At 46.9% G+C, this 26,913-nt stretch overlaps 1 protein-coding gene across 6 annotated transcripts in view; it reads left to right on the top strand.

The window, feature by feature from the left end:
- The window catches only part of LOC106555318 (neural cell adhesion molecule 1), a 221,125-nt gene that overhangs the window by 125,937 nt on the left and 68,275 nt on the right, over positions 1-26,913 (top strand). For 3 of the 6 annotated variants that reach the window (XM_087706496.1, XM_087706498.1, XM_087706500.1), the window contains exons 2-10: positions 7,417-7,491; positions 8,359-8,571; positions 9,506-9,649; positions 10,027-10,164; positions 12,143-12,260; positions 13,327-13,496; positions 15,670-15,812; positions 22,631-22,660; positions 25,901-26,051. In XM_087706496.1, the coding sequence (XP_087562622.1) occupies positions 7,417-7,491; positions 8,359-8,571; positions 9,506-9,649; positions 10,027-10,164; positions 12,143-12,260; positions 13,327-13,496; positions 15,670-15,812; positions 22,631-22,660; positions 25,901-26,051 (1,182 nt within the window). The remainder of the gene's footprint in view (positions 1-7,416; positions 7,492-8,358; positions 8,572-9,505; positions 9,650-10,026; positions 10,165-12,142; positions 12,261-13,326; positions 13,497-15,669; positions 15,813-22,630; positions 22,661-25,900; positions 26,052-26,913) is intronic. The other 3 variants (XM_087706497.1, XM_087706499.1, XM_087706502.1) reach the window with 1 other exon arrangement.

The following is a 26,913-nucleotide window of genomic DNA, read 5'->3' as shown; positions in this document are numbered from 1 at the left end:
CCACTGTGCAGATTCGGCATTTTGCTTTAGTTCCATAATTCGAAACCATCACTAAGGCATGATGGAGGCATGCAAGAGGGGCCAGCCAGTTTTTCTTGGCCCTGGGTATCATTCTGCCATCCCATGACGCCTGACAAAATATCGGAGGATGGCCACAAGAGGGAAGATCTTTAGATCTCTCCCAAGACTGTCCATCCGTCGTGGTACTGAAAACGAGGGAATTCCCTACTAAAGCCAGGTTTAATCCTGCAACTGGAAATGGAACTGACATTTCTGCAATATATTATTTGCTTTCTTTCTTTCTTGTTTGCGTATTCTTTCATGCATTCCTCGCTTTCTGTTGGATTTGATTAGTGGTGTGTGTCTGTCTGTCTGTCTGTTTTGTCACAGATGATGGCTCTCATGATTAAATGCAACATAGGCCCAGCACTTTCTTTGCAGAATAGACAAAATACTTAATTCTACCGGATGCCTCCCCGTTTAGTCCTCACCTGTCAGGGGGCTTAATTTAAGAACTATGCATGGAAAAATCTGAGCTCTCCAATTTTGTGAGGAATGCTCACTCCAGAGCATTGTTCCAGGTACATGAAAATCAATGCAGGGGGTGCTTCTCATTACTTGATGCCCTTTTAGGGAGGGTGTGGACCCATCCTTCCATCCCCCCACGGCGAGAGCTCTTAATTGGGTAGAATGCCCTCTGATCTTGCTCCAGCAGGGGCTGCTAAAATCGGAAACTGGAACATATCTGGATAATAAAGCCACACTTTGTATCATCTGTCCTGTGCAAGAAAATCTGAGGGCTTTGTGGCCATGGAGGCTTAAGAACTATGAGCCGATTTGCTGATTCCAAATTTTGGCATTGGAGTAAAGATGTCTAGAGCTCTCTTCTCTACTCTTCCCTCTCTCTCTCTCTCTCTCTGCCTTTCTCTCTGTCTCTCTCTCTCTGTCTCTCTCTCTCTCTCTCTCTCTCTCTGTGTGTATCTCTCTGTGTGTGTCTGTCTCTGTCTCTGTCTCTCCTTCCCTCCCTCCCCCCTCTCTCTCTGTATCTCTCTCTCTGTCTCTGTCTCTCTCTGTCTCTCTGTGTGCCTCTCTCTGCCTTTCTCTCTCTTTCTCTCTCTTTCTCTCTCTCTCTCTCTCTCTCTCACACACACACACACACACACACACGTGCCAGACATGACATATGAACGCTGAATGGCTCAGCTGGAAAGGGTTTGTTTTAGAACAAGCCTCCTTGCGATGGTCGGTCTGGTTGTACCCTCTGCCATCTTTCTCTCCTGGGGAGACACCTGAGGGGCTGTTCAGCAGACAGGGGTGGGGAGAGGGCCTTGAGATAAGAGGTGAAGGAAAAGTAAAAGAGATGCCCCCTCAGATTCAGAGGTTTAAATGTACCCAAAGTTAGGGGAGGAGAAATGTCTGTGGAGACTCCGAATCATCCAGGTGCTTTGCCAAAAGACATCTGGATATTTTTTAAACCTTGGCTACTTCTGAAGGACTGAAGAAGCTTCATGGATGAGAAGTGGGGGGAAAAAACTCCAAGGAAGTCCAGGTGGCCTCTGGAAACGCACCTTCGGGTCAGGGGAGGAGGGCCAAGATGCCATCTAGCAACCCCTCCTGATGTCCTCCAGTGAATGTCACCAGCCTTGAGCTCCTGTTGTCCTGCCTTAATCACACACCCTGCCTTTGTCCTGACTGGGACACCCCATGCAAAAGAGCCATGGGAATATTTTAAAAGGAGGCCTGTGAGCAGCCAACAAGGAACAATACTAGTGGAGGTCCGTGGCACGACAAAACCGCGGTCCACTAAAGCGCGCCCGATTAAAGCGCGTACCTGACGTCATCAGCAGCGCGACAAATACGACCGTGGAGAAAAAAGGGCGCTTTAAAACGCGCTTTTACAGCAAGCCGATTCACGTAAAGGTAAGGGTTAGGGTTAGGTTAAGGGTTAGCGTTAGGTTTAGGGTTAGGTTAAGGGTTAGGTTTAGGGTTAGGTTTAGGGGGGTTAGGGTAAGGTTTTCGCGTTAATTTTAACTTTACCGCTCACAGCGTGATGTTTTCGTTGCACTGTGATGACATCACGTACGCGCTTTCGTCGAGCGCGCTTTAGTCTACCGCGGTTTTGTGGTGGAACCGTGGAGGTCACCTTATTTATCTTCTAGTATGGCCTTGGCTTCAACAGCATCCTCCTCCTGCAAGATCACGGTTGCTTCTAAATTTAAACCGTGTTGCACTGGAAGGATATCAGTGCGATGAAAAGGGCCCCGTAATCCCTTGAGCCGTGGGATTAGTGGTTTTAGGCCTACTTTAGTCATGTCCCTCGAATCGTGGGATTACTTTAGACACGGAGCATGTGGGAATCTGCCCCTAAGCAGCTCAGGGCAAGAGAGAGTGTTTGCACAAGGTCTTCTGTGGGAGCGGTACGTAGAGTCACCAGAAAGAGTTAGCAACTATCTGTTGTCGCATTTTCCTTTTGCAGTAGGATCAGTTGTCGCAGGAGAAAAGTGGGCCGTGATGGCGGTGGAACCCGGGTTATTTTCCAAATTGAGTGTTCATTGATCCTGGTTTCTCGGGTGTTTGCTCTTCATGATGAAATACTTGTGGATACGAATCTAATCTCCTTGTTTCACTGATTGCCCTCCGTCATGGTGCAGTGGCCTAGAGGTGGAGGCCCTCGCCTCACAAGCAGGAGGCTGTGAGTTCGATCCTAGGTAGAGGCGGGTATTTCTCTCTCTCTCTCTGGGCACAATGAGAATATATCTGCCGAACAAAACTCCGCATTGGCGACAGGGAAGCGCATCCGGCCACTCAACGCTCTGCTAGCTCCATTAAGTTGCCCAGACTTCACCCTGCAAGGGATCGTGGGGTTATTAAAAGAAGAGGATGATGACTGGTTGCTCTCCAGCTAGGAGCCATTGCGCTGTCTTGCGCGTTGCAGTCCTGTAGGACCACAGAGGCCTCCCTTGGGTGCTAACTGTGGGTGTGATCCAGTGGTGGGTTTCAAATTTTTTGGAACCCACTCTGTGGGTGTGGCCTCCTTTGTGGGAGTGGCTTGCCGGTCATGTGACCTGGTGGGAATGGCTTGCCGGCCATGTGTTCTCCCTCTCTCTCTCTCTCTCTCTCTCCTTCCTTTTGTCTCTCTGTCCCTTTTTTCTTTCATCTCTCTCTCACTCTTTTTCTTTCTTTCTTTCTTTCTTTCTTTCTTTCTTTCTTTCTTTCTTTCTTTCTTCCTTCCTTCCTTCCTTCCTTCCTTCCTTCCTTCCTTCCTTCCTTCCTTTCTTTCTTCCTTCCTTCCTTCCTTCCTTCCTTCCTTTCTCTCTCTCTCTCTGTCAGTGTGTGTCTGTGTGTGTCTGTGTGTGGGGCAGTGCTGGGTTTCAAAAAATTTTGGAGCCTCTTCTGTAGGTGTGGCCTGCTTTCCGGGTCCACTGGTGGAACCTCTTCTAACCGGTTCGGTTTGACGAATCGGTTCTACCGAATAGGTGCGAACTGGTGTGATCTGACCGAAGGATGCCTTTGGCCTTTCGCTGGTGACTAGCACATGTCAAACCCGGCAGGGATGCTTCTTTGCAGCAGGCCAGCGCTGCTATGGGTAGATCATCGCGGAAGATGGACAATCACGAAGACTACCTCGGAAGACAGTAAATCAGGAAACGCTAAAAGTTTTGAACTTTGACGCTTCCTGTCTATTTTCAGAGGTACATCCTCCGACTCACAGAGAAAAGATTTTTAAAAGCCTCCCCCCTTGGAGGGAGGTTGTTTGCTATCCCTTTTCTGTGGTACCCAGTCAGTGCAGGAGCCAAGTAAGCAAGACGCTGGGAAATGACCCTCTCCGTCTTTTGAGGTCCTGCACAGAGGCTTGAAACCAATGGCTCTGTGGCAGGGGTGAAATGCTAACGGTTTGGGCCGGTTCGCCCAAACCGGTAGTAAAAATGCTACCGGTTCTCAGAACCCGTAGTAAAAAATACTAAAAAACAACAACAACAAAGTTCTGACAATGGGACGTCGCAGAGCTGATCTTTGAAATTATTTTTTTTTACTTTTTAAGATTTTTTTTTTACTACAGGTTCTCTGGAAACGCGGGGGGGGGGGTGTCCGTTTTTGCTCCCAGTGGTGGAGGTGCTGAGAAAGGAAGGAAGGAAGGAAGGAAGGAAGGAAGGAAGGAAGGAAGGAAGGAAGGAAGGAAGGAAGGAAGGAAAAGAAAAAAAAGAAAGAAAGAGAGAGGGAAGGAGGGCGGGAGGGAAAAAGGAGAGGAAGGAAGAACTACAAACCTGGCACTAGACGCACTTTCAGAGGATAATCCAGGGCTGGGAGGGACCTGGAGGTCATCTAGTCCAACCCTGCTCCAGCAGGACATTGTTAAAGTGAGTTTCGGTCTTTTGATCCCCCCAGTTACATGACTACATAGCCACGCCCAGACAGTCACATGACCTCCCCCCCACCAAGCCACACCCACAGAACCGGTAGGAAGAAAATTTAGATTTCGCCACTGGCTCTGTGGTCCAATCATCTCAAAAAGCCAGCAGCCGGTCCTGTGGAACTGGGCCACTAAGGGTGGAGCAGACGGAACATTTGCAAGGAGAGAGAGATGAGAGGGGGGTGGGGGAATGCTTTTGACTCTGCTGGGCCAAGCGCTACTTTTATTAAGGCGATTGTTTTCCATCCAGCTAACGAGCGCAATTTAGAAATTGCTGGCATTAAGGTCAGGCTTCCTTGAAATCTCCCTCTGATCTGGACTTGTTAGGGCAGGAAGCTCCAGCAAATGTAGCCACCGACGGGAGCCAGGATCCAATTACGTCTCCTCTAATGGCTCATTACTTTTCACGAAACGACCAACAAGGCTCTCCCCGATGCCAAGGCTTGAGAGAGAGAGAGAGAGCGTGAATGCCCTTTACGGGTGCAGAGGCCATTAGGAAGGATCGCGGCCCAGCTGCCCAGAGAGGCGGGCATGTTCCATGGAGGGAGCGCATTGCAAGCGCGCCACCTGAACACGGGACGAAGCTGAGCCACGCCTTCCTCGCGTTTTTCATGGCAACCCTTGCGCTCAATAGCAATAGCAATAGCAGTTAGACTTATATACCGCTATTAATATTGAGGAAATTCAATACTCTAGATTTTCATCCTTATCTTCCTTCCTTCCCTCCCTCCTTCCCTCTTTCTTTCTCTCTCCCTTCCTTCCTTCTTCCTTCCCTCCCTCTCTCCTTCTTTCTTTCTCTCTTCCTTCCTTTCTCTCTCTTTCTTTCTTTCTTTCTTCCTTCTTCCTTCCTTCCTCTTTACTTCTTTTCTTCTTTCTTTTTATAGCAGTTAGCAATAGCAGTTAGACTTATATACCGCTATATAGGGCTTTCAGCCCTCTCTAAGCGGTTTACAGAGTCAGCATATCGCCCCCAACAACAATCCGGGTCCTCATTTCACCCACCTCGGAAGGATGGAAGGCTGAGTCAACCCTGAGCCGGTGAGATTTGAACAGCCGAACTGCAGATAACAGTCAGCTGAAGTAGCCTGCAGTACTGCACTCTACCCACTGCACCACCTCGGCTGAAATTCGTATCGATGCCATGATGGTGATGATAGCAGCCATTCAGTTGTGTCCGATTCTTGATGACTCGATGGGTCGGGTCCCCCCACATCTCCCGATCTTGGAGTACTTCTCTGAGTCGTCCGATGTTCTGTCTGCTTGTCCGCTTGGATGGTGTCCACCCGCCGCGTTCTTTGGCAGCCTCGCTTCCTTCTACCGCTAACTCTTCCAAGCATCATTTGCTTCCTCCGGTGAATTTTTTGGCCTGATATGGTCCAAATAGATGCCTTAGCGCAGTGTTTCTCAACCTTGGGAGACTTGAAGTCCTGTGGACCTCAACTCCCAGAATCCCCCAGCCAGCGCAGCTGCGCTGGCTGGGGGATTCTGGGAGTTGAAGTCCACAGGACTTCAAGTCTCCCAAAATTGAGAAACACTGCCTTAGGGTTGTTTATCCAGCAAGAAGTCACTGCCTAGAATAGTCATGGTGAACCTTTTCAACACCGAGTGCCCAAACCATGTGTCCATGTCCATGCGCCGGAGTGCTGGTAACGCGTTGACCAGCTGGCTGGTGGGCGCATGCCTGTTTTTTGGCCACTTTCAAGCCTTTTTCAGGCTGTTTTGGGGTGATTTGCAGGCTGTTTTTCGCACTATTTTCAGCGCTGTTTTAAGGCCATTTTGGGGGGCATTTTCAGGCAGTTTTTGGCCTGAAAACAGCCCACAATGGTCTGTTTTTCAAACCAGAAGAGCAGCTGGCAACAGCACACTGTATGCCGCCCCTGGCAGATGTGCCATGGGGTCAGCATTATGGGCCTAGAAACTGCTCTTTGCGAAGATCCATACCTAAGACCAGATTGGGCAACTGACACCTTTGGGCTGCAATGCAAAAGGATCTTGCTCCGTGTAGCCCAAAGGAGCTGGGCCTGCACTAAAGCAGACGTAAAGTGAGATTTGGACATGAAGAGTGAAACCTACTGGGTCAGGCTGGACAGCCTCTTAGAGCCCCTTTACTTCTATATTAAAAGCCACGTAGACAGAGTTGGAGCTTGCAATAGAAACAGGAAGCCTAACCACAAGATGTCTCTATGTCAAAATCTATGTCAAAAGTCCAAGGTTCAATTAAAGTTCGTTAATGACACGTACTCCATAAACAAAAGGAGAAGTAAGACCCCATCTCCTTATAAGGCTTCTCTCCTCAAGGTAACCACTAAGAAATGTGTTAAGTATTTCCGTGTTGCAATGCTTTTGAGAATGTATAAGAATGCGTGCTTCGATAATGAAGGTTGTTCAGAACTTACAATGCTAAGCCATGGGCTCGCTTTCTGAACCTGGCTGCCAAATAAACTTTTCCTGTATCCTGAGAGGTCTAACGCCTGGCATTTCCTGCAACAGCACAGCCTGCCTGAGAGAGACAGGGGGGAGGCGAATGGCCCCAGAGTTGCTCATCCCTGGCTATCTAGGTCTTTGCTGCGCTAAATCTAATCAACCTTTCAGTGGGATGATGATGATGATGTCCAGTCCTGTCATTTTTCCTGGGAGTGAATTATGCTAAAGGAGAACGGATGAGCAAAATTGGATTACCCAGAAATAAAACAGAATAAAAGAGTAGCCAGGCCATAATTGGGAGTTGGGGGGGGAAGTCTTCCTCTTCCAGTGAAGCCGAGTTGGCGGAAAGAATTAGGAAGAAAAGGACACTCTTCGTTCTGATAGAGAAATCATCAAAATTTTCTTTTCTTAATTTTTTTTAATGAAAATTTTGAAAGAAGAAACTTTTACAAATATTTACCCAGCCCAGAGTCATAGACCTAACAGTATTCTGCGGACATTCAGTCCTGCAATTTATATTATATTCTTTCTTTGGTGAGCAAGAACATCGTAACCTCATGTTGCTTCTTTCTATCTTTCAGTCTCTCTTCAGGTGAACATCGTCCCAAATAAGGTGGAGGTGCCCGTTGGAGAATCCAAATTTTTCTTATGTCAAGGTGAGTAGCTGCGTAATCAACCAGTCTTTACTTGGGAGCAAACTGAATAGAGCCATCTCTTCTCCTCCTGCAGTAGCTGAGTTAACTGACAGATAAAAGGGGGTTGAGTCCCGGGCAGAAATAATAGCAGAGTAACAGAGATGGGAGGGACCTTGGAGGTCTTCTACTCCAATCCCCTGCTCCGGCGGGAAATCCTACACCATGTAACCTGTAGCTGTTGAGTCATGCACTAGGACAGGGATGTGTGCTTACACTGGAGTGCTGAAAACCTGAACACCAGCTAGCTGGCACATTATGTCTGTTTTTTGAGCTTTTGGGGGAGTCTTTTTGGCGTTTTCATGCCGTTTGGGGGGCATTTTCAGGCCAAAAACTGCCTGCAAAAGTCCCAAAAATGACCTTTTTAAAAGCTTTTCTGGGGCTGTTTTCTGGTTCTCCGGAACCCACGAAGACCAGCTAGCTGACGCACACCATAAACCAGAAGATCAGTTGGTGATGGCATGCATGCCAACAGAGAGGGCTCTACGTGCCACCTCTGGCACGCATGCCATAGATTCGCCATCATGGCACTATGAGATGGGCGGCCAATAAATTCACTGGCTTAAATTAATGAAACCTGAGAAAACATCTCAGGAAGATCCTTCCTGGTTCTCATGAAGATAAAGAGAAGTGGGAGGAAGACCAAAGTCTACTGGAGTTGGGTTGGCCAATACATTTGAATACCGAATAAATAATTGTGCCCACAGACTTCTTTGCAACAAAGTTAGTATTGGCCTATGTGACTTTGGTTCGGTCTCGCTGTGTTGAAAGTATGCCAGTGCCACGTATAACCTAACACAGCTCCTTCTCGGATTCCTTCCTTCGTTTCAGTCACCGGTGATGCCAAATCCAAAGAAATCTTCTGGTTTGCCCCCAATGGCGATAAGCTGACGACAAACCAGCAGCACATTTCCGTGGTCCGGTCAGATGATTCTTCCACTCTCACCATCTACAACGCTAACATCGATGACGCCGGCATCTATAAATGTGTGGTCTCCAGTGAGGAAGGGGAGGAAGAGGCCACACTCAACGTGAAGATCTTTCGTAAGTGGTTGGGCTGGAGAAGGAAGGGTTGGGTGGGGGATGAGACTAACCCTAACCCTAAATCCTACTTTCCCCTCTGTAAGGAATCCTGCTGCCCCATAGAACAGAGGTCTCCCTCCAAACCTGGCCACTTTAAGACTTGTGGACCTCAATTCCGAGAATTCCCCAGCCTATTTTCCAATAGAAAATGGAATAGAGTACAGTTTCAGAGTAGGGTAGAGTAGAGTAGAGTAGAGTAGAGTAGAGTAGAATAGAATAGAATAGAATAGAATAGAATAGAATAGAATAGAATAGAATAGAATAGAATAGAATAGAGTGTAGAGTGTAGAGTGTAGAGTGTAGAGTGTAGAGTAGAATAGAAAATGGAATAGAGTACAGTTTCAGAGTAGGGTAGAGTAGAGTAGAATAGGGTGTAGAGTGTAGAGTGTAGAGTGTAGAGTGTAGAGTAGAATAGAAAATGGAATAGAGTACAGTTTCAGAGTAGGGTAGAGTAGAATAGAATAGAATAGAATAGAATAGAGTGTAGAGAGTAGAGTGTAGAGTGTAGAGTAGAGTAGAATAGAAAATGGAATAGAGTACAGTTTCAGAGTAGGGTAGAGTAGAATAGAATAGAATAGAGTGTAGAGTGTAGAGTGTAGAGTAGAGTAGAATAGAAAACGGAATAGAGTAGAATGTAGACTAGAATAGGGTAGAGTGTAGATCAGAGTGTACAGTGTAGAATAGAAAGTGGAATAGCGTAGAATAGAGTGTAGAGTAGAGTGTAGAGAGGAGTGGAGTGGAATGGAATAGAATAGAATTCTTTATTGGCCAAGTGTGATGGGACAATACAAGAAAAGAGGAGACCTCCTCCTCATCCACATCCGCATGTCTGCTGCATGAACTCTGACTGACTCGGGATTTAATCTTCTTCCCTTTCCCTACATCTACTTTCCAGAGAAGATGACCTTCCAACATGCCCCCAGCCCACAGGAGTTCAAAGAAGGAGAAGATGCAGTTATTACCTGTGATATTGTCTCCTCGCTGCCTCCCACAATTATGTGGAAGCACATGGGCAGAGATGTGGTCCTGAAGAAAGATGGTAAGTGTGTGTTCATCTTTGTGTGTGTGTTTGTGTGGTGTTTGTGTGCACGTGCTTGTTTTGAGGTGTGCAGGAAGCCCTCCACATGACTTTAATGTTCCAACTTACTTCTGGAGAGCAAACTATCAGAATGAGTAAATCCTGAAGCACCAGATGTAGCTACTGATAAGTCCATCTTAAACATCTGGGATGCAGTGTATGCTGAGTCCAGTAACTGTGGTGGGGTTTGATTGGACTTGGCTCTTTCCGAGAAGCTCCTTCCATGTGTAATGAAAGGAGGACGCATGACACATCGTGAAGCTCACCCAGGATGGAGAGCTAGGAGCTCCTGAGGGCCAAACTTAGATCTACCAACTTCTCTCTTCCATTCCTTCCAGTGAGGTTTGTGGTGTTGAGCAACAACTACCTCCAGATCAGAGGGATAAAGAAAAGTGACGAGGGCATGTATCGCTGTGAAGGAAGGATCTTGGCCCGGGGAGAAGTGGACTTCAGGGATATCCGGATCATCGTGAATGGTGAGCATCTTGTGTTTACAAGGCACGTGAGCTTTGGCCGCTGCACCTGGTATTGTCCATCCCTTTCAGGTCTCCAGAGGTGTCTGGTGTCCTCCAGAAGGACAAGGCGCACCACTTCCACAGTTCCTGGCCAGTCCATCTCTGGTCACCTGTGACGAAACATCTGGAGAACATCCATTTGGGAAGGAAGGAGGATTCCTAGCTGACAAGTGGTTTCTTTCTGTTCCCTGATTAGAATTTGGATGCAGAGCTTATTTGGAGGCCTTAAAATGAAAGGGTAGACAGAGAGGCCATTTATTTTTATTTTAACCCTTCTGAATTATGGGCCAGCTAGAAGATAACGTGGCAGCTGTCATCCCACGATAATGATTTCCAGGGCAGCTAGAAGAGATCGTCCTCCTTGGCACTGCTTGGATCTCCAACAGGTCATGTTCCCTGGGGCACCCCGATAGAAAAGCACAAATGTTGTGTTGGTACCTTCTGCTTCTCTTGAGTTGATAAATACCATCCTGAACATTTAGACATCTCAGTTACTCAACCTCTTCGCTGCTGCCTCCGCCAAACGCACGCATGGATTGATGCTCTCCAGTCACCAGTGAAGTCATAAACGTGTGAATGGGTCGTTTCAGGACTCCCGACAGCCCATCACATAAACCCGAGCAATTAAAGTGGGCGTCCTTTTCAGGGAAAGCTGAACTCTAAACCTTTCATTTCCTCCTGTCGGGCAATGCATCAATTATGTCTTTAAGCAGTCAAATGCAGAAGTGTAACCAGTAGGACGCTAGCAAACCTTCAAGGAACAGATGGCTCTTTGGACATGTTTTCGGATTCGTGCACGTCGTGTTTTTTCTTTTTCTGACAAACGCTGGAGAAAGGCGGCCTATCCAGAAGATAGAACTCACTTTTAGCTTTCATTAAAGACAAGAATGCAACTAGCTTCGTTTCCATCTGGAAACCACTTCTGGACTTTGTGCTTGAGGTGGGGTGGGGTGGGGGTGAATAAAACGTTGGGTTTTGCTGGTTAGTTGTGTTTTTTGTTGTAGAAAGAGCTAGTTACTCTTTAAAAGTAAAAAGTTGAGGCTGTATGTTATTCTCTTGTTCTAGACCAGTGGTTCCCAAACTTGGCAACTTTAAGACTTGTGGACTTCAACTCCCAGAATTCTCCAGCCAGCACAGCTGGCTGGAGAATTCTGGGAGTTGAAGTCCACAAGTCTTAAAGTTGCCAAGTTTGGGAACCACTGCTGGCTGGAGAATTCTGGGAGTTGAAGTCCACAAGTCTTAAAGTTGCCAAGTTTGGGAACCACTGCTGGCTGGAGAATTCTGGGAGTTGAAGTCCACAAGTCTTAAAGTTGCCAAGTTTGGGAACCACTGCTGGCTGGAGAATTCTGGGAGTTGAAGCCCACAAGTCTTAAAGTTGCCAAGTTTGGGAACCACTGGTCTAGACTACTGTGCTAAAACAAGTCAGACATCAATGCTTTTTTTTTTTAAAAAAAAAAACTACACCTTCTCCTCTTCCCTTTTTCCCTATCTTATTTTCCCATTATTTCCATTTTTCCTTGTGTTTTATATTTTGGCAAATGAATAAAAATTCGACATTTTTTTTAAAAAAGAAGGAGCTTAGAGGAACGAGAAGCAATTGCCCCCAAAGTCTAATCCACTTGTTGGAATCGGGTTTCCATCTAGTAATTGTGCGTAGAAGCGTAGAAGGGAGGACCACTTCATAGGGATGTCACTTGTTCCTCTTTTAGCAATAGCAGTTAGACTTATATACCGCTTCATAGGGCTTTGAGCCCTCTCTAAGCGGTTTACAGAGTCAGCATATCGCCCCCACAATCTGGGTCCTCATTTTACTCACCTCGGAAGGATGGAAGGCTGAGTCAACCTTGAGCCGGTGAGATTTGAACCGCCGAACTGCAGATAACAGTCAGCTGAAGTGGCCTGCAGTGCTGCCTGACTCCCCTTCCTGCTTTCCTTCCAGTGCCTCCCACCGTTCGCTCTCGGCAGGGGACGGTCAACGCCACTGCCAATCTGAGCCAGTCGGTCAAGCTGGTGTGCGACGCTGACGGCTTCCCAGAGCCCATCATCAGCTGGACCAAGTAAGAGGGGGGTCTGTGAGGTGGGAGGAAGGGAGGGGCTGCTCATGTATTTGTTGGTATCCCATCATTATTATTTTTACAAATAACTCAAGAAGGCAAACGCATCTGACATATCTTCTTCCCTTCCTCCAATTTTCCCCACCATAATAACCCTGTGAGGTGAGTTGGGCTAAGAGAGAGAGAGGGATTGGCCCATCCAGTTGGCTTTCATGCCTAAGGTAGGACTAGAACTCACCGTCTCCTGGTGATTGGCCCAAAGTTATCCAGTTGCCTTTCATGCCGAAGATGAGACTAGAACTCACCGTCTCCTGGTGATTGGCCCAAAGTCATCCAGTTGGCTTTCATGCCTAAGGCAGGACTAGAACTCACCGTCTCCTGGTGATTGGCCCAAAGTCATCCAGTTGGCTTTCATGCCTAAGATGAGACTAGAACTCACCGTCTCCTGGTGATTGGCCCAAAGTTGGCTTTCATGCCTAAGGTAGGACTAGAACTCACCATCTCCTGGTGATTGGCCCAAAGTCACCCAGCAAAGCTTTTGTGGATAAGGCAGGACTAGAACTCACTGTCTCCAAGTGATTGGCCCAAAGTCATCCAGCTGGCTTTCATGCCTAAGGCAGGACTAGAACTCACTTATCTCCTGGCGATTGGCCCAAACCCAGCAGTAGTCATGCCTAGAACTTGCTGTCTCCTGTTGCCTTTGCCGCTGGACCAAACTGGCTCCCCCTTCCCATGGCCCTAGTGGGTCTTAGCACTACAGAGGACCAGTCATCTCAGAGCATATCAATTAATTAAATTTATACGACACCCATCTCACTATCGAGTGACTGCGGTCAGTTTACAACAGGAGAGCAAAGCCGCCCAGCTAATTAACGCCTTGGCCATAATCAACTTGCATGGGGGAAAAAAACCATGAGGGACATGACTGTTTTGCTTACAGAAGTTTCGTCATAACCGTAAGCCTTCCGAAAGAGTCACCATGAGTTGGGCGGGCTCCGAATCACATACCGCAAACCAATCGGTGTCTCCGGTAACCTCCATTCCTGCCGGTGGGCTTTCTCTCCCGCAGGGACGGAGAACCGATAGAACGAGGGGAGGATGAGGAGAAATACGGCTTCAGTTACGACGGCTCCGAGCTGACCATCCACAGGGTGGAGAAGAATGACGAGGCCGAGTACATCTGCATTGCCGAGAACAAAGCGGGAGAGCACGACGCCACCGTCCACCTCAAAGTCTTCGGTAAGCTTCCCTCTTGGGTCTCTCTTTTCGTTTCCTTCAAAATCATAGGAACCGGACTTGGATTATCTACTAGCAAGTCAAGGATAGGATCAATATCTGAATACCATGTTTCCCTGAAAATAAGACAGGGTTTTATTTTTTTATTTTATTTTATTTTATTTTATTTTATTTTATACACATAAGCACATCAACAGAACGCATAAACGCATTAACAAAAATAACCACATAACTTAAAAACAACATAGGAACAATAAGTTCCATCGTATATCATACCGCAGTTCCGAATCGGTTTCTTTGCAGTTAGTGTTTTCCCTTCTATACATTTCTATCTTGCATTCATAATCTCCTTATTCGTTATCCATTTTTATATACGTTTCTTTATTTATTTATACTTAGCTACTTATGATCAAGTATTATTTACCTATATTGTGCTTTATATATTTACTGTCATTTATTCTCTTACATACAGTTGTAGGTACACATTCACATAGTTATTCTTTTCCTTTGCCATTCTTATATTATTATTATTCCATTTAAAAGGGTATAAGGTATAATTTGGAATGCTTTGTTTACCATCCTTCACACCTGCTATGACACCACCTTGTTTTCTCTTTCTTTTCTTTTCTCCCTCCCTTCCTTCTCTACTTCCTTCCTTCCTCCTCTCCTTCCCCTTCTTCCTTCCCTTCCTTCTCCCCTACTCCTATCCTCTGTCTTCTCTCTTCCTCCCTCCTCTCCTTCTCTTTCTCTCCCTCCCACCCACCTCTCCTTACCTCTTTCTTCTTCCCTTGCCTCTCCTCCACTCTTCCTCTTCCCTTCCTACTATCTCTCCTTCTCTTTCTCTCCCTCCCACCCACCTCTCCTTATCTCTTTCTTCTTCCCCTACCTTTTCTTTTGACCCCCAAAATAAGCACTTGGCCTTATTTTTGGGGAGGTCTTATTTTTTTTGAAAGGAGGCGGTGAGTCACCTCATGGCTGCTGCCGTGTTGCAATATTTTCGGGGAGGTCTTATTTTGGGGGGAGATGGATTATTTTAGCACATGTGCTCGAAAGCCCGATTGGGCTTATTATCCAGGGAGGTCTTATTTTCAGGGAAACGGGGGTATTTCAAGTAGGTTCCATTACGCATGTCCACTTTGGTTTTTCTTTTTAAAGTTTCTAGTCCTTAGTATTATAAAGCAAGTCCTGAAAGGCTAAGGAGTATGCCTAGTGGATTTCCCCAGGCTGCATAGCTTTTATTGCCGTTTTCTGGGGGGGGTGGAGCTGGGGGGGGAGATGACAAAAACTTTGGTTGGTTGGTTTTTATCCCACAATTAATTTAGACCCATTCGAATATTCAGAATGTGTCCACGTACGCAAATTGCCTTGTGTATTTTTAGATCACGTGGCAATTCTTTTTTTTTAAAACCAAAAGTTTTTTTTTTCTGTTAAATGGAATTATTTATTGCACAGCATCTGCAACCTTCTTTTAGAAAATAGGTCCCAAGCTTAAAGGCCCCTAAAGGAAAAATTTTTTTTATCAATTTCATATATACATTCACAATTATATAATCTCATAACTGTTATTAATAATATGTATTTATAACAATTTTTCCCTACTGTTGACAATTTACTTGAAGATTGCTTTTTTATCATCCCATAGATCCATCTTATCTTACAACGGTCCTACTTCTTCTTCCCTCCCTCCCTCTTTCCTTCCCTCGTTTCTTCTCTCCTACTCCCCTTCCTTCCCTCCCTCCTTCCCCTTCCCTCCTTCTCTTCTTCCCTCCTTCCTTCCCTCCCTCCTTCCTTCCCTCCTTTCTTTTCTCCTTCTCTCCTTCCTTTCCCTCTTCCTTTCCTCCTTCCTTCCCCCCTTCTCTCCTACGTTCCCTCCTTCCTTCCCTCCTTCCTTCCCTCCTTTCTTTTCTCCTTCCTTCCCTCCTTCCTTCCCTCCTTTCTTCTCTCCTTCTCTCCTTCCTTCCCTCCTTCCTTCCCTCCTTGCTTCCCTCCCTCCTTCCCTCCCTCCTTCCTACCCCCTTCTTCTCTCCTTCCTTCCTCCCCTTTACGTGGCAATTCTTATAGTAGCAAGTTCCTTAGCAAATCAGTGACCTCCTTCTTGACAATGAGCTACCGGGAGAAAAGGGTCTGTGATCTCCAACTGGGGTCTTGTTCCTTCTCTGTTTAACCCTTCCTTTAGCAAAACCCCAGATCACCTTTGTGGAGAACAAAACTGCCATGGAGCTGGAAGACCAGATCATTCTGACCTGTGAGGCCTCTGGCGACCCCATCCCCTCCATCACTTGGAGGACCTCTTCCCGGAACATCAGCAGCGAAGAGAAGGTATGGCTTCCTCCTGGAGACCCACCTGTTTACACACACCCCCACCCAGGTAATAGAAACCAAAGACGGAGGGGGGAGATAATCCAGGCCTTTGGATTCTCCCATCTCTGCAGCTGTGCACGCTGAAACCAAAGTTGTGTAGGCCAGGTGTAGAGAATTGTGATTTGCATTCAGGCAATATTAAAAATAGCTCCCGAACATCTGGAAACACCTAGTTTTCCACTGCTGAAGGAAGCTTGCTGTTGCAGTGGAATTGGACCAGCAGAGAAAGCCCACTCCTCAGTATGGAAATCTGGCCAGAAGTCCTGGCCAAATCAAAACTCAGAGCCATGAAACCTTCATCAGCTTGGAGGAGGCGTTAATTTCGGGAAGGCCAACATTTGTTAAAGAGGAGCTTTACGCAGGAAATCAGGAAAGTCACAGGAAAAGCGAAGATCATCTCTCTCCTGTCTGTGAAGTCCAAGCACAGAGAGAAGGACTTCTTCTGGGAGACTGTCTGGAGTAGTAGTCTAGCATAAGGTAGAGCAGGGGTCTCCAACCTTGGCAACTTTAAGACCCGTGGACTTGAAGTCCCAGAATTCCACAGCCATTCTGGGAGTTGAAGTCCATTGGTGTTAAAAGTTGCTAAGGTTGGACACCTGCCGTAGAGAGTCTTTGGGCTCAGAGAGACTTAGAAGGCTGAGAAAGGCTCTGTAAGCATCACGATAGTTTAGTTTATTTTTTATAGTTTATTTATTTGTATGCCGCCCTTTTCCCTGAGGGGACTCAGGGCGGCTCACAAGTTAGGGGAAGGGGAGGACAAAACAAGTTATGAACATAAAACAATACATTGTTAAAAGAAAACACAACTATCATACCATTCGGGTGGGGTTAGGGTCTTTAGCCCCAGGCCTGCTGGGACAGCCAGATTTTAAGGGCAGTGCGGAAGGTCTGGAGGGTGGTGAGGGTACGAATCTCCACGGGGAGTTCGTTCCAGAGGGTCGGAGCAGCCACCGAGAAGGCTCTCCTCCGGGTAGTTGCCAGATGACATTGGCTCGTTGATGGAATTCGGAGGAGGATGACAGGGTGCAAATCTATTCTCAAGAAACCAGCCAGTTGATGCCACAGGGTGTCATCGTGGACAGAAGACCTCTGAGGTCCTGATGGTTTTTCATCCCAGAAGATGAAGTTGACCAACTCGTTATGCAACCTACTTATTTTTCTGTAGTCCTCCTGATCTCGAAACTATTCCAAAAGGGACTAACGTCGGTCTCCTAACCCAATGAATCCACCCTCAATGTCTTTGAAGAGGTGTTTGAAGTTGAGCCATCCAGCCACGACCAGAGAAGAGCCTTTGCGACAGGCAAAGGGATGACTGGAATCAACTTGATTCCTGTTTTGGGTGCTTTGGTTTCAGCCTGCACTGCTGCTCCAAATCGATAAGTTGCCTTGAGGAGGAGAGCGGGTGAGGAGGGCAAAGGAGAACCAGGAAAAGTCCTTCTGGAACACCATTAGCTCGTGGATGGTTCTTTTCTCTTGGTCGCCTGCATTTGTATTCGCGCTGCACATAATTTCAGGCGCAAAGCCATGGCTGCCTCTGTGTTTGCTTGTGACCTGTCATTGCTCACTTCTGGAAGTTGTTTCCGTCCTTGCTGGCAAAAATAATTAGCAGTTTGGAAAGAAGAAAAACAAGGCCACGAAATGGGGTTTGGACTTGGTCTCCTGCTTTTGGGATCCGGTTGGAAAGGCTGGTGTTTGCAGAACCTGAGAGCGGATGTCCCGTAGCTACAAGATCAAACAGTGCTGTACTGATGCTCCTACCAAAAAGGGGAAGGGATTGAGATCTGAACTCAAAGGCTAATAGCGTCGCAGCATCATAGTAAGAAAGGACTCCCTCTTCTTGAGGGCTTCCTACAGGTCAGGATATTGCCTTCATAGAGCACACAGGTGCGCTTTTGGTACATCAAAGGCATCTTACCCTTTTGTAGCGTACACCAAGGGTCTCCAACACCCAACCCCACCCCCGGGCTGGGGCCTGTTAGGAACCGGGCCCCTATTGTGAGCTGTGCCTGCGAGGAATCTAGATTGTGCGCAAAACCATCTCTTCCCATCCCACTTCCCGGTCCTTGGGAAAATTGTCTTCCAGGAAACGAGTCTCTGGTTGCCAAAACGTTTGGGGACCACTGCCGTGCAGGGTTAATCATGGCACACGAGATGAAAGATTTCCGAGGACAGTATAACTTGGTAATGGACGAGTCGTACAAATGTTAATGGACGAGTCGTACAAAATGGAGATCATTTTTGGCAAGGCTAATTCTGGGTGTCTAGTCTTTAGACTAGGAGGAGTAGCAGCAATAGCAGTTAGACTTATATACCGCTTCATAGGGCTTTCAGCCCTCTCTAAGCGGTTTACAGAGTCAGCATATCGCCCCCCACAATCTGGGTCCTCATTTCACTCACCTCGGAAGGATGGAAGGCTGAGTCAACCTTGAGCCGGTGAGATTTGAACCGCCGAACTGCAGCTTAGCAGTCAGCTGAAGTGGCTGCAGTACTGCACTCTAACCACTGCGCCACCCCGGCTCCTCTACATGGGACTCAGTTGCAGAAATCCTTTTGACTCCAGCTAGGATTGGAAAGGATGATCAGATTTGATCATCCGGGCAATCCCATTGCCAGAGTGGAGAGTTTCGGCTTTACCTGGCCATCTTGCCGGACAGGTGTTCAGATAAAATAATCCAACCTCAGTTCAAGGAAGGCTAGCTAGGCCTGGCTTAAGGGGAGGCAGTACCCTAGTCTTTCAGCACTAATGACATTGGGAAAGGATGGTGTGTTTCACACGCAGAATAGGAGCAAGTCAGTTCACTGTGACATTTGTTCCCTTGAAAACGCCACCTTTTTGTAGAGGACTCTTGAAGGAATGGCTGTCAAACTGCTAACTATTTTTGAAACATTCACTTCTATGGTTGGACAATGGATACTAAAGAACTGTGAAAGTTCTTTTTTTAAAAAAAAAAAAAGGATTAATTTCTTACGTGGAGCCCATGGGCTGGAAGTCTTGTTTGATGCATGCTGCTCAGAGCTGCAGCTGTGATTTCATTTTCAGCGGTGTGGCCTCTGCATTTTATCCTGGTTTGTGCATTTCTTCAGTTGCCTGCGCTGTGGCATTCTTGTTAATGCGACCCTGCAGTTAATGCAGCGGAGTGATAGTGAAGGATCCTTTTGGGGGTCACCAATGCTTAAAACAGTGTTTCTCAACCTTGGCAACTTGAAGATGTCCGGACTTCAACTCCCAGAATTCCCCAGCCAGCGAATGCATTCGCTGGCTGGGGAATTCTGGGAGTTGAAGTCCGGACATCTTCAAGTTGCCAAGGTTGAGAAACACTGGCTTAAAACAAACAACAGCCATTGTTGTCAATGGCTTTGCAGAAAGAAAAAAAGGAAGAAGGGATCAATTTATTACAGCCTTTCTCAATTTAGCATCTTCCAGATGTTTTGGGCCAATCTGGATGACAGAAGAGGCGGAAGTTAGGTTTAATCACACTACGCAAAATAATTGCCTTTGTTTTCCAGTGGTTTTTTGTTGTTTTATTGTTAACCTTGCCATCTTTTCTCTTGAGACACATTCATGGGAAGAGAGGGAATCTCCCTTAATTTAATCCTTGCAGTGGTAATCCCGTAAAATAGGGAGGGTAGAAAAAAATACATGACTGGCCCAGAGTCACCCGGTGAATTTAGTTCTTAAACAGGGACTTGAACCCACGTCTTTCTTAGCCAACTACAGTGCCCTGCAGATGGAATCCCCAGTTGATGATGTTTAACGCCAGCAACAGGTTTTTCCCATCTTTGCTTCAGGTTAACTTTCTTCTGTGAACTCTCTGGGCTTAGCACAAGACTTGGGTTTAGAACAGTGTTTCTCAACCTTGGCAACTTGAAGATGTCCGGATTTCAACTCCCAGAATTCCCCAGCCAGCATTCGCTGGCTGGGGAATTCTGGGAGTTGAAGTCCGGACATCTTCAAGTTGCCAAGGTTGAGAAACACTGGTTTAGAAGAACTCTTCATCTGATAGCAGCTCGTAGATTGTTTTCTTGAAACCTTCAGCCATAATTCGTTCTTTCCTTCTAACCATCAGACCAGGGGTGAAATGCTACCGGTTCACGCAAACCAGTAGCGACGATTGTCGTTGGTTCCATGAACCAGTAGTAAAAAAAAAGCTTCCAAGGATTGTGTGGCTCACAGCTGATCTTGTGATTGGCAGAAGCTTCCCCCCCCCCACTTTTAAAAGCATTTTTTTCCCTGCTGGTTTAGACGAATAGGCAGGAGAAAAAAATGCTTTAAAAAGTGGGGAAAAAAGCTTCCAACGATTGTGTGGATCAGCTGTGAGCCACATGATTGTCAGAAGCTTTTTTTTTTTTACTTTTTAAAGCATTTTTTTACTACCTACTCACCCAAACTGGCAGGAAAAAATGCTTTAAAAGTTGAAAAAAAAGGATCCCGCGATCGCACAGCTAAACCTTTTTTTTCCCCATGTCTTAAAGCATTTTTTGCTACCGGTTCGGGCGAATAGGTAGTAAAAATGCTTTAAACATTTTAAAAGGTTGGCCACACCCATCCAGTCACATGACACCCCACTTACCACCGAGCTATACCCAAGCCACGCCCAGAGAACTGGTGGCAATTATTTTTTTAAATTTCACCACTGCATCAGACCGTTGCATCAGTTGAAGGTAAATATCACGTTCCTCTTTCTAGCAATTCTGTCCAGATGGAATTGAAAATGTTAGGCTCCCGGGATGGCCGTTTCCAATTTTGAGAATCTAAAAATTAACGGGTCAGGAATTGAGCAGTGGTGGGCGATCACAACTTCTAGATCAAGGATGTCCAACCTTGGCAACTCGAAGACCTGTGGACTTCAACTCCCAGAATTCCCCAGGCAACATACAATAGCATAGTTGGCTGGCTAGGGAATTATGGGAGTTGAAGTTCACAAGTCTTTCAAGTCCCTGATCTAGAGTTGATTGTAACTGCTTGGGGTAGCAAGTCTTTGTTGAATTTTGTGCCCGCCAATGTAGGTAAAAATTGGTAGAAGTTGTATGATTCTTCTTTTTTAAATAAAACTAGCAAAAAATGTTATCTCTGTCAGTCAGGTGTCATGTTATAAAAAAGGCCTATAAATCTGGGGAAAATATCATATTACTGATATTTAAGCATTATTCTCCTTCCCAGAACACCTTTGGGGAAGATTTTGCTACTTCATTGCATCATTTACTTCCATTTTAACACTCAAATTTGCCATTGTTTTTTGTTAAGGGATACATAAATTTACAGCAGTTTTTATTTTGAACTTTCATCTGATTGGCGGTTGCCTCCATTTGAAAAAAAAAAAATTACATATCTTTTCAAACACGATCTTCAAACACCCAGCTCACTTCTTCTCCCTTAGAATTGCCCGGATTCTTCTGTGAGAGTTATCCACATAAATATAATTTAAAAATAAGTAGAAACTTTGTTTTTCTATGTTGGAAAGTGCTTCCTATTCCTGTTTCTTATGAAAATTAGGCTCGATATTACGAAAGTAGAGAAATGGTTCTTCTAAAGCTGTATAAGGCAGTGTTTCTCAACCTTGGCAACTTGAAGATATCCGGACTTCAACTCCCAGAATTCCCCAGCCAGCGAATGCTGGCTGGGGAATTCTGGGAGTTGAAGTCCGGACATCTTCAAGTTGCCAAGGTTGAGAAACACTGGTATAAGGTGTTTCTGAAACCTAGAACTCTTTGGTTCATAGCTGACACTTATTTTCAGGAAGAAAACGGTCCTTTTCTGTGGTCCCCCCCCCAATATTATATTTGGGGAAAGCATCAGACAGGACTGCGTGCTAATGGCCCCCTCGATGTTGTTAAAATAATGCAGCCTGGAGGCCTTTTCCTCAGATGATGGCACTGAACTGTAACAATGAGATGTCTCTCCGCATCTAGCTGAATTTAAATTTCTATGTGAATATCTGGAGTAGTTGTTACTTGAGGTATGGACTGGATTCGTCTCTGGCGAAGAGAGTGGGTTTCCCACCCCTCTCGGCAGCCTCTAAATCTGGAGGTGTCCAAGCTTAGCTACGTTAAGACTGCTGGACTTCAACACCCAGAATTCCTCAGCCAGCTGGCTGGGGAATTCTGGGAGTTGAAGCCCACCAGTCTTAAAACAACTGCCAAGGTTGGACACTCCTGGTTCTAAATCGAAGTTAAGACACAGTTTTTGTTTGTTTGCTAGAGGAGCTGGTGTTGTGGATGTGGCATGCGAGGCAGCCGTCATTGTTCACTGGGGAAGCCTTGGGGTAGCCGTGCTGTCTTGGTCCCCCCTCTCCTCCCAGCATCTCATTTGTCTTTTGGGCGTCTGGTTTTGTGTCATGCTTGCTGACCGTGGACCCCTTTCACCGCAGCAGATCAAGTTGGGGAAAGCAACAGGTTGACCGACTCGCAACCTGAATGCTTGCGAAAATACGAATCTCCCAGCATCCGTTTCCCTCCAATAGCTTTGCGGCATTGGATGAGTCGGGTCTCTGAAAAGAACCGATCGATATTCCAGGAATGGAGGCTGCTCTTCTTCCATTTGTGGGTCACCTTCCTTGCACTTCCTGCCCCAGCTATTTAGGGTGTGCATGTGCATGGAATGAAGGGGGACACTTAAAAACGGTAGCGACTGAAACGGGGGCGAAGGGGTGGGCCGGAGGGGGGGGGAAGGACAGCATAACCTATGTAAAGAAATTTATTATTCTTTGTGTGTGTGTGTGTGTGTGTGTGTTTCTGTGTGTGCGTGCGTGCGTGTTTTATTTATCTACTCTTTCCAGGCTTCATGGACCAGGGCCGAGAAACAAGAGGTATTAGCTTACGGGACCAATAGTTCATTTTATCTAGCTTTACGTATCTATTGTTTGTAAATATTTAGCTCTTGCAAAATAACCAATTGATTGTAGAAGTAACAAAAAGCAAACTCTTAAGGCTAGTGTTAACAACGTAACTTCACCGATGCTGAAGATATAAATTCAGCCGGGAAAAATATATATATAGATGTATGTGTATATATATATATATCTCAACCGGGTAACTCAAAGCTGCGTTCTATCTTAGTGGATGTTGGAGTGAGCAAGCATCCTCTCTTAAAATGGCTAGTTCTCACTTGCTCTTTGGTGGATTTAAAAAAGGGTCCCACAGCTTTTCCAGGACAACGTGCAACATCAAATTCACAAAGTTTGCAGCTGCTGAGGCACAAACGTCCGAAGCAGACTTCTTAAAAGAGTTAAAAGCGCTTGCATTCCCCCTGGGACCGAAGCGATTCCTCTCGAGCCACCATTTTCATGTGTTTGCTCATTTCTTTCCAATTAGACACACTCTCTTTTCTTTCCATGTCTGGGTCACATTCCTGCACAAAAGGGAAGCTCTCCCAATTGCCCCCATTTTTTTTAAATAAAAACAGAGTCTGCAAACTTGCCGAATTTTAAGACTTGTGGACTTCAACTCCCAGAATTCCCAGCAGGCATGGTTGACAGCTGGTGCTTTAAGCAGCTCCTTATTTTCAGGAAGAAAATGCCCCCTTTTCCATGGTTTTTTCCCCCCCACCCCACCCCTCTATTGTATTTGGGAAAAGCATCAGACAGGACTGGGAGTTCATAGTCCTTTGGATGGATTTTATTTCAATTTTGGGTTGCTGGAATAATATATAGCCTGGAAGTTGGCTGGCAAGGAAATTCTGGGGATTGAAGTCCTTAAATTTGCCAAGTTCGGAGACCCTCCGCTCTAGAACAGAATTACTGGCTCCTGGCCTGGATTTCTTGTGCATATTTCATGGGCCACCGCATGTTCCTTATCGTAACCCAAAAGAACGAATCGTGTGCGCCAGTTGCTTATCGAATTTGGATTTGGGGGGAGAGCAGCCATGGCGTTTGAGGGGCTCCAGATTTCCACTCCAGGCAGAGGGACGAGACTCGAAAGCGGAGGAAGGAGCTTTTGTCGTCAGGCGCTCTAAATCAGGGTTTGGGCAGAGAGTGGACAAATCCTGAATTGCACAAAGACAGCCGTGAGTGAGATGGTCGCCTTTACGTGGCGGATGGAAGCGGGTTGATCCCAGAGAGTCTTCCTCTGCCCACAGAAGGGATCCTGTCTGTTCGGTGTGCGGCTGATAACATGGGGTGGTGGTGCTGCCCCCTTGGGGCCATTTCTGTCCGGATGGGATTGAAAATCTTAAGGTTTCCAGGATGGCCGGTCCCTAATTTTGAGGGTGTAAAATTGCCAGTTGAGAAAACTGAGCAGAGTTGGGTAAAACAGCGAAGGCCATTCCAAGGACGCAGACCTTCAATTGCCCCTCCCAAGGTCATCGGCTGCATCCACAGGAGTTTGCAATGGGACCCCGCCCCCCTCTCCCTTGACTGATTTGCATGAGGTTGAGGTTGGGAACGGCTGCCTCTTTCGGCATCTCTGCAGCGGCCATCCTCATCTGCCTGCATCTGTTGCTATGGCAACGCCGGATCAAACCGGGCCTTTCAACTCTGTGTGCGTGTGTGTGCGTTTGTGTTCCCTTTGGGGTTGCAACAAGCCTCTTCACGCACAAGAAAGAGGAGGGAGGGGGGGTGACGGTTCCCTTTTGAAATGCTGATTCAGGGAGGCCACACCCCTCTGGGGCTGGTCATCTTTTTTCTCCGGTGGATTTGGGAAGGATCAATAATTGTGCAGGTTTTTTTTCGGGCGCATCCTGGATCTTTACATTATCTGTGAAGGGAGAAAGAGGAGGTTTGTCCTTTTTTAGCCAGCCTATAATTCCACCAAAAGATTTGGGGGGGGGGGGGAATGCTCATGTCAGCTGCAACTTCATTTAAGAATCAGGAAAGAAACCACTCAACTCCATTCGCTTGAAATCAAGTGTACTTTTACTAATTACAAACGAACAGTAGCGAAGCAAAGCTGAATCTGGTTAATTAGGCGTGAAAGCAAAGAATATCATGTATAGTTCAATCCCCTTCCCTTGGCACCCCAGTCCATAGTCCAATTATAATGCACCCAACTGTCAGGTGGGAGATAACTTCAAAAGTCATCACCAGGATGGAATGCTGGACAGTTAGCCTTGGCGGGAAACTCCCTTCCTCCACATGCGCAATGAGATGGTCAGGCCAGCGTCTAGAAACTTCCTCCAGCACATCATGATTCCCCTCCCAAATACCATGCCTCCCCCCTCCCCGTTTCAATGGCAGCCGAAGCAGCAGCAAAGCAGAGGCTGACAGCTCATGAAACTGGCAGATTGGGAAGGAAAGGCGCTGAAGTCGAGGGAAGCCATCTAAAACCTCGCCTGGCACAGGTGTCGTTGATCCAGTGGTATCAAGGACCCACCTGCACCACTAGAAGTCCGTGTTCCGTTCAGTCCTGACATCTCCTTGCGGTTCGTGCCAGATTCCTTCTCCATTCCTGCCCAGAATATTGCAAACCTTCCCTTCGTCCAGTGGTTCCCAAACTTGGCAACTAAGACTTGTGGACTTCAATTCCCAGAATTCTCCAGCCAGCTCTGCTGGCTGGAGAATTCTGGGAGTTGAAGTCCACAATTCTTAAAGTTGCTAAGTTTGGGAACCACTGCACTTCGTCCCTAATCTTAAACCCAGGCTCCTTACTACTTTGCTTCAAGGAAGCTGAACTGTCCTGTCTACAACATTTCCACAGATCTTCCCTGACCTGTAAGCTATGCTGGCTGGGGGATTCTGGGAGTTGAAGTTCACAGGACTTAAAGTCGCCAAGGTTGAGAAACACTGCTCTAAGCAGTTTACAGCGTCAGCCTGTTGCCCCCAACAATCTGGCTCCTCATTTGACCGACCTCGGAAGGAGGGAAGGCTGAGTCAACCTGGAGCCTGGCGAGATTCGAACTGCCAAATTGCAGTCAGCCAGTAGTCAGCAGAAGGAGCCTGCAGTCCTGCACTCTCACCACTGAGCCACCACAGCAAGCAGCGTAGTCTGCAGGGCAGAATTGACCTGCCGAAGGAGTTGGGTTTTCTTTTGTATTTTTGCATAACCAGCATTGCCTCTATTCCAGGATTCACGCCAGCGCCCCCTTCTGACGCTCTGCCTCTCTTTCCTGCTAGACCCTGGATGGGCGCATCGAAGTCCGCAGCCACGCGCGCGTCTCCTCCTTGACCTTGAAGGACATTCAGTACACCGACGCCGGGGAGTACACCTGCATAGCCAGCAACACCATTGGGCAAGATTCCCAAGTCATGTACCTAGAAGTTCAATGTAAGTTGCGTCATCCTACCTCCTAGCTCCCGCCTTTCTCCCTTCTCTTGCAACTCATGGGCGGTAGCGGTGGTGATGGGCAGAATGGAGAGCAAGAATCAGAACAGGAAAGGGTCATTCTGAGCTGGAGATGGACTTTCAGCGGATGGACTTGGGAGGGAGAACGAGAGGAACTGGAAATTGGAGCATATAATCCACTGATATCGACCGGCCTTAGCACTTAGCCCTTAGACTTATCTACCGCTTCACAGTGCTTTTACAGCCCTCTCTAAGCGGTTTACAGAGTCAGCCTCTTGTCCTCCCAACAATCTGGGTCCTCATTTTACCCACCTCAGAAGGATGGAAGGCTGAGTCAACCTTGAGCCGGTCAGGATCGAACTGCTAGCAGTCTGCAGGGTTAGCCTGTAATACTGCGTCCTAACCACTGTGCCATCACCTTCCTTCCTTCCACCCTCCCTCCCCACTTAGCAATAGAACATAGACTTATATCCCGCTTCACGGTGCTTTTACGGCCCTCTCTAAGCAGTTTACAGAGTCAGCCTCTTGTCCCCCCAACAATCTGGGTCCTCATTTTACCCACCTCAGAAGGATGGAAGGCTGAGTCAACCTTGAGCCGGTCAGGATCGAACTGCTAGCAGTCTGCAGGGTTAGCCTGTAATACTGCGTTCTAACCACTGTGCCATCGCCTTCCTTCCTTCCACCCTCCCTCCCACTTAGCAATAGAACATAGACTTATATCCCGCTTCACGGTGCTTTTACAGCCCTCTCTAAGCGGTTTACAGAGTCAGCCTCTTGTCCGTCCCCCCCCCCCCCCAAACAATCTGGGTCCTCATTTTACCCACCTCAGAAGGTCGGAAGGCTG

Source organism: Thamnophis sirtalis, unplaced genomic scaffold (assembly GCF_051295495.1).
Source record: "Thamnophis sirtalis isolate CommonGarterSnake01/CBP01778 unplaced genomic scaffold, rThaSir2_p1.2 scaffold_2, whole genome shotgun sequence".
Classification (NCBI taxonomy): Eukaryota; Metazoa; Chordata; class Lepidosauria; order Squamata; family Natricidae; genus Thamnophis; species Thamnophis sirtalis.
The sequence above is the reverse complement of the archived record's forward strand: the minus strand, read 5'-3'. Positions and strand labels throughout refer to the sequence as shown.